The sequence below is a fragment of the Archocentrus centrarchus genome, chromosome 11, assembly GCF_007364275.1.
Source record: "Archocentrus centrarchus isolate MPI-CPG fArcCen1 chromosome 11, fArcCen1, whole genome shotgun sequence".
Classification (NCBI taxonomy): domain Eukaryota; kingdom Metazoa; phylum Chordata; class Actinopteri; order Cichliformes; family Cichlidae; genus Archocentrus; species Archocentrus centrarchus.
The window spans coordinates 35,950,855-35,971,320 of NC_044356.1; the positions used below are offsets into that span (position 1 = coordinate 35,950,855).

The 20,466-nt window shown below is 40.7% G+C and overlaps 1 protein-coding gene and 1 long non-coding RNA gene across 3 annotated transcripts; one reads left to right on the forward strand and one right to left on the reverse strand.

Moving 5' to 3' along the window:
* Positions 1-1,242: 1,242 nt before the first annotated feature.
* LOC115787547 (uncharacterized) lies at positions 1,243-2,438 on the reverse strand. Its single transcript, XR_004020513.1, has 3 exons — positions 2,160-2,438; positions 1,801-1,905; positions 1,243-1,391 (listed from the first exon to the last, which is right to left on the reverse strand). It is a non-coding gene; the product is annotated as an uncharacterized LOC115787547 (long non-coding RNA).
* On the forward strand, positions 2,325-7,043 carry LOC115787545 (corepressor interacting with RBPJ 1-like). Of its 2 annotated transcripts, XM_030740281.1 has the most exons (6): positions 2,325-2,451; positions 2,583-2,860; positions 3,308-3,429; positions 3,968-4,111; positions 6,045-6,191; positions 6,429-7,043. In XM_030740281.1, exons 3-6 carry the CDS (start codon positions 3,312-3,314, stop codon positions 6,503-6,505), a joined length of 486 nt encoding a protein of 161 aa, XP_030596141.1. In that variant the 5' UTR covers positions 2,325-2,451; positions 2,583-2,860; positions 3,308-3,311; the 3' UTR covers positions 6,506-7,043. The 2 variants fall into 2 exon arrangements, with proteins under 2 accessions (XP_030596141.1, XP_030596142.1); XM_030740282.1 differs by lacking the exon at positions 2,325-2,451 and having other exon boundaries at positions 2,560-2,860.
* Positions 7,044-20,466: the final 13,423 nt, after the last annotated feature.

Consider the following 20,466-nt stretch of genomic DNA (forward strand, 5'->3'; position numbering starts at 1 on the left):
TGGAAACACATGGAAAATGCTAAACTACCTGTTTGAAAAACATTAAGTATTAGATTTAAAAAAATAAACATGCATAAAACACTCATTAAAAGCTCGCTGGAAAATAACTGCATTGTATTTGTTTGAGGATCACAATATTAAGCATAGCTAAGAGGTCTATTTAAAATAGTTTTTGAAATTGCATAGGAGTGTAGAAGATCCTCTGTCACAGCACATTTTATATCTGGATGACAATGGAATACATATTTTAAATGTCCAATACACAAAAACAAAATGCCATCCATCTATGCATTTTTTCCAGGGGAGCTGGACCCTGTCTCAGCTGTCATTTGCGGGAGATGGGCTACACATTGGACAGGTCACCAGTCTGTCATCGGGCTAATGCCGAGACGAACTATTCACATTTACAACTAGGGTCAATTTACACAGTCAGACCTAGAGCTAATTTAGAATCACCAATTTATCTAACCCCATGCATGACTGTGGGAGGAAGCCAGAGTAGCCAGAGAGAGCCCACACAGATCTGGAGATAACATACAAACTCCATGCAAAAAGGCTCCAGCCACAGGGGTGATGTTATTGTACTGGATGTATGGCTCTTATATCCTTGAAAAGGCGACCAAGGGGTCCATTTCTGTGTTGTCTACCCAGCCAGTAGTTCCACTCAATAAAATGTAGGATCTCTCTCAGTGACTTCTCAGTCATGTTGCCTCTGAAACGGTACACCTCTTGCTTAAAGGTTCTCCAGGACCTTTCTATATGCTGGGTATGTGCTCCTGTAGCAGGGTGAACAAAAAACCTCTGGTGATTGACTTGGTAGTGTATATACCCATGTTGCCTCAGTCTGCAGTAGGAACGCCAAGAGTCACTCAAAATTGTACTTGCAGGTCTAACATATCGCTGTATAATAGGAAGTAGTCTTTCAGAATTTCGTCTGCGAACAAATTTCAACACAGGCCTCCTTCTCCGTTGATTGACTTCCAACAATCCAAAAACCCAGCCTCTCCTGCGCCAAGTAGCACCAAATCGCCCGCGTGCATACTGAAAAATTAGAAGTTTTTGGAAAGAGGACAGTGTTAAGGCATGATTTATTTGCAGTTGTCTGAACAACAATTTCATAGATACAGATGTACCTATCACCATTATTCACCAATTAATATCTTAAATAAATTCATATCTTTACCTTTCTCTTGTGACAAAACTTGCTCTCATCAATGACAACAAAACCATGTCTCCCACCTATTCTCATTTTCCCCCTCCTCTTCAGGTGCTTAACTGCTTGCACACACACCCTCCTTAGTGTCTTGGACATCTTGGACAAAGTGCGGCTGCTTCCACAGACTCCCTCTTCAATTAAGTCCACTTGCCTCAGTCTTAGCCCTTGTGCAAACCTGCAGCAATGTAGTAAACCTATATGAATAATGTTAATGTGATATTAACACAGTTTATTACTGACTTCTTAATCATGTAAAAGGTGTTACTGTTATGTCACATGTATGAAATTATTATAAAATAATAATGTGGTAGAATAGAAGGGATATTACTAAAGGTGGTTCTACACACTACTTAATCATGGGGTGTACTTAGTTAGTACTTAATTTTCATATACTGCTTCTTCATTTTTGCGTAGCTTTTATTAAATAAATAATGAAATGTTGTTGCTGCTCATTCAAGGTTGCATTTACCTAATTTTACAACAGTTTGTGTTTAATATTATGCTATGAGTCAAAATAGTTTACTACATGCAGTACATATGTACTTACTGTTTATCATGACTATATGTATGTCTGTGTAACAAACCTATGCATGAACATCATCCAAGAAGTCAAGGAGGAGCGAGAGCCTGAGAAAATAGACCCATCTCTTATGGATTTGGACATGAATCTATTATGTCTTCGACACACCCTTTGAACAAAATATGCCATTTGGTAAAACATAATGAATACATGAATTAATACATTAAATATCAATAAACAACAATAATAATATTTTAAATTTTTGTGACTGTGCTGATTAGCTCATGGTATTTTACAAAATGTCTTACTAAAGTACTTTCAAAGTACTCTCCAAATGCAAATAACTAACCTAGAAATGTGTAATTCAGGCATATGGAAGACATAGGTCAAATTTAAGAAATTTATAGGAAATCAAGAACTTACCAGCGATATCCATCTCTTGTGTTGCCACCTTTTCTCATTTTCATTTTTCTTTCACACAGAGAGCATCTCTTCTTTTTTGAGAGTAATTTCAGTTTTTGAAGCCATTTTAGTACAAGTACAAGCTTCTTCTTATTTCCCCTTTGTGTTATGTTTAATAATTTTTCAGCGGTGTTCATGTTGAATGGACTGCAAGTCGAGTATGAATCACATACTGGCGCCAGATAGTAAAGCAGCTGTCTGGTCCGTCAGTTAATGGTCCCCCATTCACTCTGCTTCCACGGCAGTAAGAAAAGTAAATAAAAAATAATAAATAACTTCATTCTTTAAGTGCAAAAAGCAAAAAAAAAAAAAGTTCACATTATTTGGATTTATTGTCAATTTAGATTCAGTTAAGTGGGACAATGTACCCTGTTTTCGTTACAGCCGTAGGAGTGCCTGTGCATCACTTTAAATCTTCCCCCTCCAAACTAAGCTCTGCTGGAAAGAACCGGCTGCCAGTAGGTGGCAGACTGCGGTCTGGTGGGAATATGCACATTTTCTTTTATCTCTGGAGGAGAGAGAAAGAAGAAGTTGGCGCCAACAGCCACACTTTGCCTCCTTTTTTGGCGTACCTCACAGTTCCAAGCTGGCAAAAACCACTGGATTACAAGAGTGTCTTTGGAATAAAATCGCCATACTTTCTACTGTTGTAAGGTTGCAAGGTAAGAACATGAATTCTTAATATTACAGAAAATTATGCGCATTTTTGTCTTTTTTTGATAACATGCTGTGATGTTTCGGGGTTGGCACATTTTTATTATATATATATATATATATATATATATATATATACATACAACAAAGGAACTAGTTTGTGTCAGTCTGAATCACTGTGTGGTTTATTTTGATCCTGATATTTGATGTTTTGAGGTTTGTCAAAAAATACTTGATATTGGACCATTGTGTATATGTGTAGACCCAGAGGGTTATTGGTTTATAGTCAGGTGTATTTCCTGTATCCTTATTTAAAAAAAAAAAAAAAAAGTTAAATTCTGCACTTTGTATTTGCTTAACTATATTACTGGCTCATTATTAACGATAGCCATTAAATATTACAAAGTTACCAATAAACAATTAAATGTTTCCAATACAATATTCTAACATTTCAGAGCTATGCCTTTAAGAAGAAGGTACAACACAGCCAACCAGGTACATCCATCTGTGAGTGCTGATGGCAGTGCTGGATCTGCACAGGTGGAACAACTTGACAATGTAGAGGGTAAAGGAGAAAGTAAGTATACAATCTTATCCACAAGCATTAATTGACTACACTCATGTAGGCTTTTTCAGTATGACACCTTTAATGCACCAGTATTTATAAATCACTACCCCCTAATTCTATACTCCTCTCAAACTTCCTACAGTTTACTATTAAGTCTTCAAAAATACAGGGGGAAAATACCTATCATTACTCATTTTTGTAAGCGCAAACTGTCATATATGTTAAAAAGCATTCTGTTGTAGAATTTGACTGTATTCACAAGTAAAGTTTGAAGCAAAAGTTAGTATTTATTGGCAGCCATAGACTGAAACATAACATATATTTTAGAATCTGCTAATAACACAACAGTGAAGACACCGAAATAATTTAATTGTTGTAGAAGAAGAACATTATGGAAAAGAGAAACTCAAACAAAAAAACCAACAATGTTGCCATACATTGTATAATACAATTAAAACATCAAAATTGATTCCTTGGTTTTCATTGTATCTAAACATGTCCTTTTTCTTTTGTTTTGTGATGATATATATTTTTTTTACCATTATAGCACCAGGAACTCCATCTACGTTGGCTCCAACTGCTACAGCAATAATTCAGCAGCTAAGAGACAAAATTACTGTCCTTGAAGATGAAAGAAATTTCCTCAGAGAACAGCTGAAAAAAGCACTGGATAACATCCCTACTACTTCAGGTGAAACACAGAAATTGTGATCTGCTTTGATTGATTGATAATTTAAAAATGCAATATGGCTTATATATATATATATATATATATATATATATATATATATATATATATATATATATATATATATATATATATATATATATATATATCTTGCTCCAGCCTCTGACGGGGACGGTCGCATTCTATCTCTCTCCCTGCCCTCCCTATCTTTCCTGCTTGCTGCTTGCTGTGAGAGCGTCTCTTGCACACTGTTCGAATAAGAATAAGATTGAGAGCAATATGGATTTGGCAAACTGGGCCTTCAAGACCATTGATCGAATTTTTTCCACTATGAGATCTGGGAAAGGGGAGCCTGCGTGTCCGAGTGGAACAGACCCGGTTGGATACGTCATCGATTCTTGGAGCTCGTGGAGACCTGTGTGCTTCTCGGCCCTCGAGGTGGAAGACGTGGAAGATGCTTACATATTTGGCTATCTGGTAGCAGTATCTTTTCTGTTTGGGCTCGGAGGATACCTGATTTACCGAGAAATCAAGAAAACCTGGACGGCAGTTCGACATCTGCAGAGGCTGCCGACCCAGGTGGATGGGCTGACCAGAACCGTACAGACTCAGACTCAAAGCCTGATGAACCTGAGCCGTAGACTTGGGGAGTAGCAGGTGAGAGGGGTTCGATCTGGAGATAAGGTACGGTTCTGCACAGTGAGGACGGTAACTAATGAATTTGGATTATTGGATTTATTGAATGGTTTCCCAGTGAGACTGAAGGCTGTTGAAAAAACAAGCAGCCTGTTCCAAAACAACATCTGCATTATCAGAATTCGGCTCCCTAGCCGGCCTTGGCTGGCAATCATATCTCTCCAGAACTATGTGTGAAGGCCGCTATCCCCCTCAGCCCTCTCTGTGATCTGTGAAGCTGGATCTGGTGTACCAAGGCTGCTGATGAACTTCCATCACTATCAGCGAACTGTTTGGCTAGGAGCTGGCATCTGGGCTCCACAATGCCCCCACCCTCTCGTCTCCGTCTGCATCCCCTCCTGACCCTGACCCTACCCACCATTCTGCTATCCCGGCTTTATATGTGCAATATGCTTTTTGCTGAGGTGTTTTTTGGAACCTCGTAAGGTGTTCTTTATGAACACAGTATGAGATGATTTTTTTGAACCTAACTATCCCAATGTATCTCTTTCTGTCTTTCTGCTAAAGGTAGCGCCGTTGAGAAACGGTTGCATGACCTCAGACATCTGTCCCCCCTGTCTGTGTTATGTTTATGCTTGTTTTGGATGGATGTTCTGTTAACTGCAATTTCCCCATTTGTGGGACTAATAAAGGCATTCTTGATTCTTGATTCTTTATTCTTGATATATATATATAAAAACAGAGGACACCTACAATCTAAAGGCTCATCCATTTTTTTAGAGTTTATAATCTAACCTGTTGAAGAACTTCAACTGTCAGTCATCTTCCATCAGTCCGGTCAATGAAAAAAATGGTTTGTTTTTAGAGTCGTGGCCAAAGGCTTCAGCAGTTGCAACACTAAGAAAGCAAAATTTATTTGCCAGTAACAGTTTTTGAAAAATATGAATTGCTTGCGAGTTAGCACTCTGTGTTGACCCTGCGACAGGCTAGCGACCTGTACAGGGTGTACCCTGCCTCTTGCCCTATGTCAGCTGGGAGAGGCTCCAGCCCCCCCGTGACCATGAAAAGGATAAGCGGAAGAGAATGGATGGATGGATGGACGGACGAATTGTTTGTGATAGATTTTCACTGTGTCATAGACACATTTATAAATAATTTAATATAAACATGTAAAAGTAGATGGATACAAAACTTTGTGCCATTGTCACAACTTTTGATCACAACTGTATACTCCACTTGTCTCTTTTTCACAGTACACTTTATTTTATTTTTTTATTTATTTTTTTTTTACAATTCTCAGCAAAACGACATCATTCCCCCTCAAGTTCCAGTTCCTCAGATTCATCAGCCTCAGACTCTGAGTCGTCTTCTTCACCGAGTGACGGGAAAAAGAGCAAGAAGGCCAAGAAGAAGAAGAAGAAGAAAGTGTCACAGTTTGGCAAAAGAAGTATGTTATGTAGCAGTTAACATTGTTTTTTACATTTTTTTTTAGAAAATGTCAGATTTGCTGACACAGTCATATAGCTATGTGTCACAGTGAGTTCTGTCTTGTATGACTGCTCAGTTGTGTGATTTAACATTTTAGGTATTAAGAGTGTAAATATTGGAAACAATTCAACACATATATACTTACTTGTTCATACCTCTGGATGTGTTGTGATTGTTTTGTTCTTGGCTTTTACAGTGAAACACCCAGAAGATGTCAAACACAGGTATATGTTTGTTCTTAAAACATTCAAGAAAACACACAGCCTGAACTGAAGTTGTGAAAAACTCAACGTGGATCGAAACACTATTGCCTACACAGCCGTCATTGCTGAAGTCCTTTTGGTAGCGGACAGCGAGGAGAAATGTAGGGTTCCACCCTTTACTGGCGGCTCACTCCTTAAGTATGCAAAAGAGGTGAAGGTTTTCCTTGATGATGAGCCAGAGTTAAGAGCAAGAATAGACAAAAAGAAAAAAGAGAGAGTTGTTGCCCATCTCTTACAAAATCAAAGGGAATTAGGAAGTTCTTCTTGCTTTTTTCTATTTTTTTGTCACAACCTTTTGAGAAAATGTTTGCAGTTTTAACATGAATAGTTTAGTTAATGAGAAGTCTGTTTTTTCCAGCTATTTCCAGGATTGGATGATGTTTTATTAATTTCTTTGTGATAACTATTCATGTGTGATAAGTTTTTCTTTGAATATTACCCATAAGAAGTGAAACCATAGGGTTGTTTTATTGATTTACTTTGTTTTATTTTTTCGCATGTCTTTGTGTTGTTGATGTTGGTTGTTTGTTTGTTATTTTCATTTTGTAAATCCTGATCTCATATCTTAGAATAGAATATTTCTTTATTTACTTATGTTCAGGCATTGATCAAGTTATCATTTTTATAAGGTTGCTTCAAGTTTATCCATGTTGTGTTATACAGACATTGCTTTGTTCTTTAAGGAAAATGACAATAAAACTGCAAGTTCATGAAGGAATTTGGTCAGCATTTTTAGTTTAGTATATGTAAACAAGCAGAAATTTCTTCTTGTAATCTGATGGTTTTTGCAGTTATTGCTATAGAACCTACCACCATTATTTCCAGATAATGCTCACACTTCTTGTAGTTTGCTTTAATAGGTTATAACATAGAAACAGTCGGTTTTGCATTTTGCAGCCCTGATTCCTGCTTATTACACAGAAACTACCACCATTATTTCCAGATAATGCTCACACTTGTTGCAGTTTACTTAAATAGGTTATTGCATAGAAACAGTCGGTTTTGCATTTTGCAGCCCTGATTCCTGCTTATTACAAAGAAATTACCATAAATATTTCCATTTAATAAGCCAAAGCATTAAGCATAATATTTAGGCTATTAAGCAAAGCAGAATGCTGAGAACCTAAGGTATAATTAATTCAAGCCTTATAACATGGTAATACCATCCTATTATGTTAAAACATAGGCAATATTTCTTCATAATTTTGCGTTTATTACAATTTATTAAAAATTATGAAAAGTTAAATGCATAAACATTACTTCCTTATTGCTATCTCCATACAATATTTTTACCACATTTTTAAGCTACTATTACTAAAGGGTTTAGCCTCATGGGCATATCTCTGTTTCCACAGCATTACCATCAGTTTTGGGGGCCTTACGATCCATTTACATAAATTTCAGTGGAATATTACTCAATTGTAACCGCTGTTGTTACCAGCAGTATTACTTGATATTAGCTGGTAATTACCTTGATAATTGGATGGCAATAACCGTTAAATTTCCTCATTATTACCTTCTGTTTCCAGCTTTTTCGCTGTTGTTACTAGTGGTATTACTTGGATATTAGCTGGTAATTACCTTGGTAATTGGATGATAATGTCCTGTATATTACCCCATTATTACCTTTTGTTTCCAGCTTGTTACCCCATTATTACCCCCTTATTACCACATTATTACCGAGCTGTAATAGAAAGTGCTACCTTTAATTCTTTAAGATGATATTCTTATATATTCAGTGTTTTTTTGTTAGTTTTTTGTAGCAGTGCTTGAAGACACAGAAGTAGCAGGGAGGACTCTGCACTTTGAACTCTGTCTTTATTTTTCTCAGCAAATCTGCTTCTGTGCATTAAAGCCTTTGACATACAGATTTCATGTGAAGTTCATCAGAGTGGACAAACACTAACCCACACACAGAGACGTGGATCCTGCAGCACATAGATCGGTTGGCACACCCCTAAGAGGCTGAGGCCAGAGGTGAAGAGGTCATGGTCTATTGTAGGGAGTGACCGGGTTTGGAGACAAAAGTCAGAGAGGCAGAGCTGAGCTGATTTGGACGTGTTGAGGATGGAGTGTGGATCCACTGGAGGACCTCAGAGGAGGTTCATGGATTTGGTGAAGGAGAAGATTAGTAGGGACAGTGAGATATAGATGAAAGACATTAAAAATATACACACTTTTATTGAATCACCAGACATATTTTTATGCTGACCTCTTGTGAAAAAAAACAAAAAATTAAAGTCTGCTGTATACATTCATCAATACACTCATTCAGTTATTATATCTACAACAATCACCATGGATTTATAGCAATCTGAGCAACGCCCTATTTACCAGATACATCTGAACTAAGTAAATGTATTTAATGTCTCTGTGACATGAAGGGAAATAATCAGTACTTTGGATATTATAGGGGGAAACAGCGTTAGCTGCATAGTTTGTTTTTCAGTGACATTCATTATGTTTCATTATGATCAGAGGAAAAAGTTTCTTTTTGGAACAAATCTATGGCATCATCTTACCACGTATACAGAGATGCATTACATTGACTTTTTTTGGCTACCTCTGATGTCTCCTCAGCCTCTACACCTGCCTAAACCTCTGGACAACAAAATGTTTTCAATAAATGGCACCAGGTCCAAAGTCACTGGAAGGACCACGCTGTTAAGGAGGCCAAAGGTAGAGAAACTTTGTCCCTGGACCTTTAAAAAAAAAGTCTCAGTGGTGCCAAACAAGAAGAAACAGTTAGTACCCAAAAAACTTAAACCAGGTGTCCCCATCATCAGTGAGTCTATGACAGACCCAACTGTGGAGACATCAAGCTCTGACAGGGCTGACAAAAATCCAGCTATACTGCCTGAGACAGATTCAGGAAAAAAAAGAGCCAAAGTAGCTCAGAGGAATCAGCTGCTGATGTTAGAAGAGCAGCCAGATGTTGGCATTACAGGCCATGGAAATAGAATAGAATAGAATAGAATAGAATAGAATAGAATAGAATAGAATGCCTTTATTGTCATTATACAGGATGTACAATGAGATTGGAGGACCACTCCTGTTCAGTGCCATGTAACAGAAAATCAAACTCTCTAAAATAAAAATATTATAAAAATATTATAATCTAGTATGATCAATATAATCAAGAGATATACAGAAATAAACAATGTATAAAATATACAAAAAATAGAATGTATAAAAATATATACATACATTGGTGCATCTGTACATTGTAAGAAAAGTAAATATGTGTATACATATAATAATGAAGATGATGAATATTGCACTTGGTGAATGAATATTGCACTAGTGAATGAATACTGGATATTACACAATATAGGAATGTCAGATATTGTTCAGTATGAATAATATAATATATAATATAATATAATATAATATAAATATTGTTCTGGCTTTGATGCTCCTGTAGCGCCTGCCAGAGGGCAGCAGGTCAAACAGGTCAAAGCCAGGGTGTGAGCTGTCCTTGATGATGTTCCTGCTCTGCTGATGCAGCGGGAGGTGTAGATGTCCATCAGGGAGGGGAGAGGGCAGCCAACGATTCTTTGTGCTGTCTTGACTACCCTCTGAAGCCTGACCCTGTCTGCCTCAGTGCAGCTGCCGTACCATACTGTGATACAGTACGTCAGCGGGCTCTCAATGGATGAGCGGTAGAAGGTCAGCAGCAGGTTTGAGTTCAAGTTGTTCTTCCTGAGGACCCTCAGGAAGTGAAGTCGCTGCTGAGCCTTCTTGATAACAGCTGTGATGTTATCTGACCAAGAGAGATCAGCAGAGATGAGGACACCAAGAAACCTGAAGGTGTGGACCCTCTCCACATGCTCGCCGTTGATGTAGAGGGGAGCTGGGTCAGTCCTGTGCTTCCTGAAATTACGTGGATCTAGTTTCTCCAGAACCAACGGGGGCTGTTCTAAACCAGGAGAAGAAATGTATAATAAAATCAAAGTGGGACACCTGAGTTTACCCCTGAAGGATAAATCCAGGTCTGAGTTCACCCCCTTCTGGAGAGCCAGACTTTGACTGTACACCAGATCCTTTACAAAAACTCCTGAAAGACACTTTTGAAATTGTGAAGATCACAACATTTTCTGTTCACCTGTCAAAACCATCAAACCTGTCAGTCAATGAAAAACAGTAAGAAAGCTGATTTTAAGAGGACTGAAGCCACTGCAGTCACTCCCCTCATTCTTCAACATCCTCAGAATCTCAACCATCAACTCATTCTTCAGCCTCAGAGACGTCACACTCTGAAGCTGCATCACCATCACCCTCACCTTTATTCTCACCTTCACCTGGTTCATCAACAGCAGCACCACCATCCTCTCAAACACATTTAATCCCATCATCACCTTCATCATTACCATCATTACCTCAGTCCATATCATTGTCATCTCCAACAACATCATCCTAACCCTAACCCTTTCCAGCTCTGATAAATTTGATTCACTTTTGAGCAATGAACTAGATAAAAGCAGCAAAAGTATCATTGACTCTGCACAGAAAAGTAACACCCCTCAGAGAAGGTGGGGTACCACACCTCCACCCTCACAAACATGGATACATCTGCCATCCACACCCCAAGTTTGGAGCTTTTCAGAACAAAACCCAATCATGTCAAGCTGAAGAGTGATGGTACTGAAGGGCAGTTTGCTTGTGCAGGTTCAGAGGTCAGGGTCACTGTGTCTGGAAACGCAGCTGAGCAGCAGCTCACCGGCCTGGAGGGCTCCACCACCTTCACCACAACTGGCGGTCAGCACCACCATTTGTATGCTGAGCATGGATACATCTTGTTTGTCTAATAACTCTGTAGATTAATTTATGAATGAAATATGAATCTCATCAGTGCAGTGATTTTAATAGTAATCAGTCATTAAGTAGGAACTTCAGAGAACACCTTCAGCAGTCTGCTCTTCCTCTCTAGGCTCTGGGAAAGTTGAGGAGGGGCCAAAAGACCTCCAGCCGAGCGATGTGACTCCACATACTGCCATGGTGTCATGGAAAGCACCATCAAAGCCTGTTAGTAACTACAGACTGAGCTATCAGGTCGAAGGTCAAGAAATGAAGGTGAACAATGTTTGTGTGTGTGTGTCCTAAAAATGAATTCTTTCCTGATGATGGGAAGTTTAATTCTTGGTTGCCTGCTGACCACCTCATATGTCTCGTTTTTCTTTGTTTCTGTTTCTTTTATTGAATATTTTTACTCTCAGTTTTGTCCTCATTAACAACATCTCAACACTGCCAGTTGAGTTGCTATGAGGTGTCTGGCGCTGTCACTTGGTGTTGGCTCTCACTGCGGTATTGTATCACTTCCTGTTCCTGTTTCGGAGCACAGTGTTTTGCTGTCTGTTAGCTGTTATATCTGTATAACTCGATTTATCTGGATAATAACATATTTTAGTGTAATCTTCACCTACTTTAAATAGCATACTCTTTGCTGAATCACCTGTATTCACATTACTCACTTTATTTGTTTTTAGAAATTCACTAGCTTAGCTCAGCTAGTAGCTTAGCCCTTAGCCGACTCACTACCAGCATGGCTTCTTCTCCTGTCACTCCTGCACTTTCCTGCTCTGGGTGTCACATGTTTAGTTACTCCTCGGCCTCCTTTAGCAGTAACGGTACTTGTAATAAATGTAGTCTGTTTGTAGCTCTGGAGGCCAGGCTTTCTGAACTGGAGACTCGGCTCCGCACCCTGGAAAATCCTACATCTAGCCAGGCCCCTGTAGCGGGTGCGGACCATGGTAGCTTAGCCGCCGTTAGCTCCCCCCCAGCAGATCCCGAGCAGCAGGGAAAACAGGCCAGCTGGGTGACGGTGAGGAGGAAGCGTAGTCCTAAGCAGACGCCCCGGGTACACCACCAACCTGTTCACGTCTCTAACCGTTTTTCTCCACTCGGCGACACACCCGCCGAGGAACAAACTCTGGTTATTGGTGACTCTGTTTTGAGAAACGTGAAGCTAGAGACACCGGCGACCATAGTCAAATGTCTTCCAGGGGCCAGAGCAGGCGACATTCATGGAAATTTGAAACTGCTGGCTAAGGCTAATCGTAGATTTGGTAAGATCGTTATTCACGTCGGCAGTAATGACACCCGGTTACGCCAATCGGAGGTCACTAAAATTAATATTGACTCGGTGTGTAACTTTGCAAAAACGATGTCGGACTCTGTAGTTTTCTCTGGGCCCCTCCCCAATCAGACCAGGAGCGACATGTTTAGCCGCATGTTCTCCTTGAATCGCTGGCTGTCTGAGTGGTGTCCAGAAAATGACGTGGGCTTCATAGATAATTGGCAAAGTTTCTGGGGAAAACCTGGTCTTGTTAGGAGAGACGGCATCCATCCCACTTTGGATGGAGCAGCTCTCATTTCTAGAAATCTGGCCAAATTTATTAACCCTCCTAAAAACTGACTACCCAGGGTTGAGACCAGGAAGCAGAGCTGCAGCCTTACACGCCTCTCTGCAGCTTCTCTCCTCCTGCCATCCCCCCAAAACCCCATCCCCATAGAGTCGGTGCCTGCTCCCAGACCACCAAACACCAAAGCTAAAATCAGCAAAAAGCTATTTAAGCATAAAAATTCAAAAACAATAAATAATACAGCTTCATCAACTGCACCAAAGAATAAAACAATTAAATGTGGATTATTAAACATTAGGTCTCTCTCTTCCAAGTCCCTATTAGTAAATGATTTACTAATTGATCAACGTATTGATTTATTCTGCCTTACAGAAACCTGGTTACAGCAGGATGAATATGTTAGTTTAAATGAATCAACACCCCCGAGTCACAGTAACTGTCAGAATGCTCGAAGCACAGGTCGAGGAGGAGGATTAGCTGCAATCTTCAATTCCAGCTTATTAATTAATCAAAGACCCAGACAAAGTTTTCATTCTTTTGAAAGCCTGACTCTTAGTCTTGTCGATCCTAATTGGGAAAATCAAAAACCTGTTTTATTTGTTATTATCTATCGTCCACCTGGTCCCTACTCAGAGTTTCTGTCTGATTTCTCAGACTTTTTATCTGATTTAGTGCTCAGTTCAGATAAAATAATTATAGTGGGTGATTTTAACATCCATGTAGATGCTGAGAATGACAGCCTCAACACTGCATTTAATCTATTGTTAGATTCAATTGGCTTCTCTCAAAATGTAAAGGAGCCCACCCACCACTTTAATCATACTCTGGATCTTGTCCTAACATATGGCATAGAAACTGAAGCCTTAACAGTATTCCCTGAAAGCCCCCTCCTGTCTGATCATTTCTTAGTAACATTTACATTTACTTTAATGGATTACACAGCAGTGGGGAATAAGTTTTTATTACAGTAGAAGTCTTTCTGAAAGTGCTGTAACTAAGTTTAAGGATCTAATTCCTTCATTGTTATGCTCTTCAGTGCCAACACAGTGCAGAGCAGCTACCTAAACTCTGCTCCCAGTGAGGTCGATTATCTCGTCAATAGTTTTACATCCTCACTGCGTATAACTTTGGATACTGTGGCTCCTCTGAAAAGGAAAGCTTCAAATCAGAAGTGCCTGACTCCGTGGTATAATTCACAAACGCACAGCTTAAAGCAGATAACCCGAAAGCTGGAGAGGGAATGGCGTCTCACTAAATTAGAAGATGCTCATTTAGCCTGGAAAAAGAGTTTGTTGCTCTATAAAAAAGCCCTCCGTAAAGCTAGGACATCTTACTATTCATCATTAATTGAAGAAAATAAGAACAACCCCAGGTTTCTTTTCAGCACTGTAGCCAGGCTGACAAAGAGTCAGAGCTCTGTAGAGCCGAGTATTCCTTTCACGTTAACTAGTAGTGACTTCATGGATTTCTTTACAAATAAAATTTTAGACATTAGAGAAAAAATTATTCATAACCATCTCAAAGATTATTCTTCATGTTCGGCTGCTTTCAGCACTGCTGGTATTTGTTTAGACTCTTTTGCTCCAGTTGATCTTTCAGAGTTAACTTCAATAGTTACTTCCTCCAAACCAGCAACATGTTTGTTAGATCCCATTCCTACTAGACTGTTCAAAGAAGTCTTTCCAATTATTGATGCTTCAATCTTAAAAATGATCAATCTGTCTTTATTAGTTGGCTGTGTACCACAGACCTTCAAGGTGGCTGTACTTAAGCCTCTACTTAAAAAGCCATCACTGACCCAGCTCTCTTAGCTAATTATAGGCCAATCTCCAACCTTCCTTTTCTCTCAAAGACTCTTGAAAGAGTAGTTGTAAAACAGCTAACTGATCATCTGCAGAGGAACGGTTTATTTGAAGAGTTTCAGTCAGGTTTCAGAATTCATCACAGTACAGAAACAGCATTAGTGAAGGTTACCAATGATCTTCTTACAGCCTCTGACAGTGGACTCATCTCTGTTCTTGTCCTGTTGGACCTCAGTGCAGCTTTTGATACTGTTGACCACAACATTTTATTACAGAGATTAGAGCATACTATAGGTATTAAAGGTACTGCACCGCAGTGGTTTGAATCATATTTATCTCATAGACTCCAATTTGTTCATGTACATGGGGAGTCTTCTTCACACACTAAGGTTAATTATGGAGTTCCACAGGGTGCTGTGCTAGGACCAATTTTATTTACATTATACATGCTTCCCTTAGGCAGTATTATTAGAAAGCACTGCATCAATTTTCATTGTTATGCAGATGATACTCAGCTTTACCTATCAATGAAGCCAGATGACACACATCAATTAGTTAAACTGCAGGAATGTCTTAAAGACATTAAGGCCTGGATGACCTCTAATTTCCTGCTTCTAAATTCAGATATAACTGAAATTCTTGTTCTCGGCCCCACAAATCTTAGAAACATGGTGTCTAACCAGATACTTACTCTGGATGGCATTACTTTGGCCTCCAGTAACACTGTGAGAAATCTTGGAGTCATTTTTGACCAGGATATGTCCTTCAATGCACATATTAAACAAATATGTAGGACCGCTTTTTTGCATTTGCGCAATATTTCTAAAATTAGAAACATCCTTTCTCAGAGTGATGCTGAAAAGCTCATTCATGCATTTATTACTTCTAGGCTGGACTATTGTAATTCATTATTATCAGGCTGTCCTAAAAGCTCCCTGAAAAGCCTTCAGCTGATCCAAAATGCTGCAGCTAGAGTACTGACAGGGACTGGAAAGAGAGAGCAGATTTCTCCCATATTGGCTTCTCTTCATTGGCTCCCTGTTAAATCTAGAATAGAATTTAAAATTCTTCTCCTCACATACAAGGTCTTGAATAATCAGGCACCATCTTATCTCAAAGACCTCATAGTACCATATCACCCCAACAGAGCACTTCGCTCTCAGACTGCTGGCTTACTTGTGGTTCCTAGGATACTTAAGAGTAGAATGGGAGGCAGAGCCTTCAGCTTTCAGGCGCCTCTTCTGTGGAACCAGCTTCCAGCTTGGATTCGGGAGACAGACACCCTCTCTATCTTTAAGATTAGGCTTAAAACTTTCCTTTATGATAAAGCTTATAGTTAGGGCTGGATCAGGTGACCCTGAACCATCCCTTAGTTATGCTGCTATAGGCCTAGTCTGCTGGGGGGTGATATTAATCTCTGGCTCTCTTCCACAGCATGTCTTTCTCTCCCCTCAGCCCAACCGGTCGCGGCAGATGACTGCCCCTCCCTGAGCCTGGTTCTGCTGGAGGTTTCTTCCTGTTAAAAGGGAGTTTTTCCTTCCCACTGTCGCCAAGTGCTTGCTCATAGGGGGTCGTTTTGACTGTTGGGTTTTCTCTGTATTATTGTAGGGTCTTTACCCACAATACAAAGCGTCTTGAGGCGACAGTTTGTTGTGATTTGGCGCTATATAAATAAAATTGAATTGAATTGAATTGAATTAACTTCTGAAAACATGATCTTTAGGTTTGTCATCATTGTGGTTTTCAGGTTTGTGGGCTTTCTCCTCTTTGATCTGAAGAAACTCAAAGACTTAAATTTGCTGAGTCTCCTTTTCATCACCCTCTGAACTGCTTCCAGCACAGCTGCTGCCTTTAGGTTGCTCTCCTGAAGTCCCGTTCTGACTATTTTCACTCGTGATTCATAATAAATCTTCGGGGCAGGTGGGGAGTGAAGATTGTGTTGGTGATACCAAAAAAGTCCTGAATCTTCAGTGCGCAGTGAGTCATCACTCCATGGCATGCACCACGGCCAAGGTTCTCTCCATCATGAGTGAACTCCTGGTAGCACTCCTGACCCAAAGACCTAGCTTACATAGTGATGATGGGTAACTTCATAGGTTAGTCTGAGACAAAAGCTGTTGCTGCATAATTTTGAGGTCCATGATAAATTTGCAGAGCAAGTGATCAGAGCAGGACTTACAAAGACCAATCTCAAAACTGCAGCCACACTGTAAGAGGTCCAGAGGTGCACAAGGTGATCACCTTAAAGGGTAGCTCCGACAAATTCAAATCTGGATTTATCATGACTCTTGACTTTCTGTTTTTATCCATGACAGGAGGTAAATGTGGATGCCTCGTTAACGCATTATAACCTGACTAGACTTCATCCTGGATCCACATATACGGTGCAGCTATGGGCCGAAGGAGGAGGACACTACACATCCCCCATCTCCACAGGATTCATTACTGGTACAATGATGCTACAATAGTGTTTTTGTTATCAACAGATATTTCTTCTCATCCTTACCTTTTCTCTTCCTGCTCTTGACGGAGACGGTCGCACTATCTCTCTCTCCCTGCCCTCCCCATCTCTCCGCTTGCTGCTTGCTGTGAGAGCGTCTTTTACACACTGTCCGAATAAGAACAAGATTGAAACATGGATCTGGCAAACTGGGCATTCTCCATCATTGATCGAATTTTTTCCACTATGAGATCCGGGACAGGGGAGCCTGCGTGTCCGAGTGGAACAGACCCGGTTGGATACGTCATCGACTCTTGGAGCTCGTGGAGACCTGTGTGCTTCTCAGCCCTTGGAGTGGAAGACGTGGAAGACGCATATATATTCGGCTTTTTGGTAGCGGTATCTTCTCTGTTTGGGCTCGGTGGATACCTGCTTTACTGGCAAATTAAGAAAATCTGGATGGCGGTTCGACATCTGCAGAGGCTGCCGACCCAGGTGGAAGGGCTGAGCAGAGCCGTACAAACTCAGACTCAAAGCCTGGTGGACCTGAGCCGCAAGATTAGCGGGCTCGCAGGCGAGAGGGGTTAGATGAGGAGATATAGTTCGGTTCTGCACAGTGAGGACGGCAATCAACAAATTTGGAATATTGGATTTTTGAATGGTTTCCCAGTAAGACTGAAGGCTGTTGGAAAAACAAGCAGCCTGTTCCAAAACAACATTTGTTATCAGGAATTCGGCTCCCCTGCCGGCCTTGGGTTGGCAACCATATCTCTCTCCAGGGCTCTGTGTGCGGCTGCTCTTCCCCCCACTCCGCGTTGTGATTTGTGAAGCTGGGTCTGGTGTATCACGGCCGCTGACGAAATTCCACCACTATCAGCGAACTGTTTTGGCTGGATCCTGGCATCTGGCTCCACAATGCCCCCACCTCTCGTCTCCGTCTGCATTCCCTCCTGACCTGACCTCACCTACCGCCACTGTCCTTGCTTTACATGTGCAAATGCTTTGCTAAGGTGGTTTTTTTGGACCCTGGTATAGTGCTCTTTTGAGCACTGTACCAGATGACTTTTTTTTAACCTAACTTCCCCATGATGTGTTGTTTTCTCCTCCTGCCAAAGGTAGCGCTGCAAGTCGGCTGCATGACCCCAGGACACATATCCCCCTATGTGTGTTGTGTTTGTGTATTCTTGGATGGTGTTCTGTAACTGCAATTTCCAATGTGTGAACTTGTTCACCCACATGGCAATAAAACTTCATTCATTCATTCTTCCTCCTCAGGAACCCTGCAGTACCCCTTCCCCACTGACTGCTCTCAGGAGCGACTGAACGGCATCTGGACATCAGACAAGACAGAGATTTTCCCTCTAGGAGGACACGGCAGGCCCGTGATGGTTTACTGCGACATGGAGACAGACGGTGGCGGCTGGACGGTAGACTCACACCACAGATAGTTATTTCTGCATTCAGCTGGTTTGTGCTTGTTTTTGTTGCACTTATGTTGGTCAAAGACAAAAAAACAAGTTCATAGAGTCTCCAAGATCTTCATCCTTTAGCTGGGAGAAAATGGTAAATGGACCAGTTCTCATAGAGCACTTTCCTGCTCTGACTGAGCACTCAAAGTGTTTACATTCACCCATTAATACAAGCACTTCCTTATGAAGCTAAGCTAAGTACTTACTGTCTAACATTCACACCAACTCAGGGTTCAGTATCTTGCCCAAGGATACTTTGGCATGCAGCCCAGAGCAGCCAGGAATCGAACTGTCGGGTTTTTTTGCGGCTCTCTCCCCCTGTTGCTCATACCAGGCGGAGGGGAGACCAATGGAAGCAAATGCACCTTGAGAAAAGCTCCACACTTCACAGAAACTCACTGGAGATGAGCAGGTTTCGTTTCCAGGATTTATTGAAGCACAAAGTTAAACAAAGTTCGAGATAGCAAAAAGTTAAACAAAATACAAGATAGCAAAAGTTAAACAAAATGCAAGAAAGCAAAAAGCCTCCCGAGAGTGAGTGCCTTGGTGCTGTTATAAGGTGGTAGAAAAGCAAAGAAATAAACGTCCAGAGTTTAACAGAGTATAAAAAACAGAAGCCCTCTCGGGAGTGAGAGCCTGCAGCCGCTGCAAACACGGGTGAGAGGAAGAGCAAAGAAGAGCGCTCCCTCCCAAGTTTGCCATGCCCTTATATAGCCCAATCTCACACCTCCTCCAGCTGTTATCAGGGGAGGGGACATATTAAGATGCTCCTTAAGCAACAGTTCTATGAATTGATCTCGGGGGGCTAGCAAAACACCCATCTTTCCCACGTTCCGAAGTCCAGGTGCGCCTCTGCCCCTCCCCTCGGGAGAAGCTGGGTCAAAAGTGCACTGTGTAAAAGGTGAAGCTCCTCACAAAGGTGGGGGCTAGCATTACTTAATGGAAAAATCCCAGGTTGCCTGCAGAGCAGGCCTCAGCATTTTTACCTGTCTACAGCATGCAGAGCTTCAGTGTGTGAGTGACAATATAGGTGACAAATAATACATAATGTGACCATTAATTAGAGTGTGTGATTAATATATATATAACAATACATGATATAAAAATATTGATAGAAAATACTGATGTCATCAAGATAAAAATACACGACATTTCCCCCTTTGATGCCTACTGGTATCAACACAAAATATTTTTATCAATTCAAGAGTAAATATTTGTTTAAACAAGGTGAACATTGCAACACACTGCGTGAGCTGTTTTATTGATATAAACATTTGCAAGCTTCAAACTAAATCTTCTCACTCACATGGTGTGCTCATCAACTCTGAATGCTGTAATAAATCTCAATCCATAACAAACTAACTGATCTTACCAACACAGCATCCTCAATTGCAGTGCACACCACACGGGTCAGAGGCACCTACACTTATGGGCACAAAAGATAAGGCACTCGAGATATAGTATATATGTGAAAACACAACAATAGCGGCAATAGCAAAGACAATTTCAGTGTTAGACAGACTTCATAACATTGTCAGCATCTTTTAGACGATCATTCAGTCCTCATGATGTTGTAGCATCTTCTTCAGGCTTCTGTGAGGACCACTTCCTCCATTCCACCTGTTCCCCCTTCGTTGCTCTAAGCAAATCGTTGATGATCTTCAATTTCAATTCTCACCAGTGAGCTTCTAAATCTCACTGGCTTGCTCTCCATCGACGACCCTGGCCGTAGCCCACTTACTGGTGACAAAATCAGTGTCACTGTCGAGCTCTGCTGCTTCATCCGTTAGCTGACTTGTTTCACAGACTTGGTTGCTTGAAGATGCGTTAAGCACTTCCTGAACTGGGGGACCTCTCAGATCCCCCTAGTTAGCGTTGTTCCCGGTGTGCCTCGTGCC

What these genes read in the sequence shown, in the direction of transcription:
- LOC115787545 (XM_030740281.1), top strand. Translation starts at nt 3,312, where the DNA reads ATGCCTTTAAGAAGAAGGTACAACACAGCCAACCAGGTACATCCATCT. An exon ending in TGTAGAGGGTAAAGGAGAAA is followed by an intron (nt 3,430 to 3,967) that starts GTAAGTATACAA and finishes TTACCATTATAG; the next exon opens with CACCAGGAACTCCATCTACG. An exon ending in TAACATCCCTACTACTTCAG is followed by an intron (nt 4,112 to 6,044) that starts GTGAAACACAGA and finishes TACAATTCTCAG; the next exon opens with CAAAACGACATCATTCCCCC.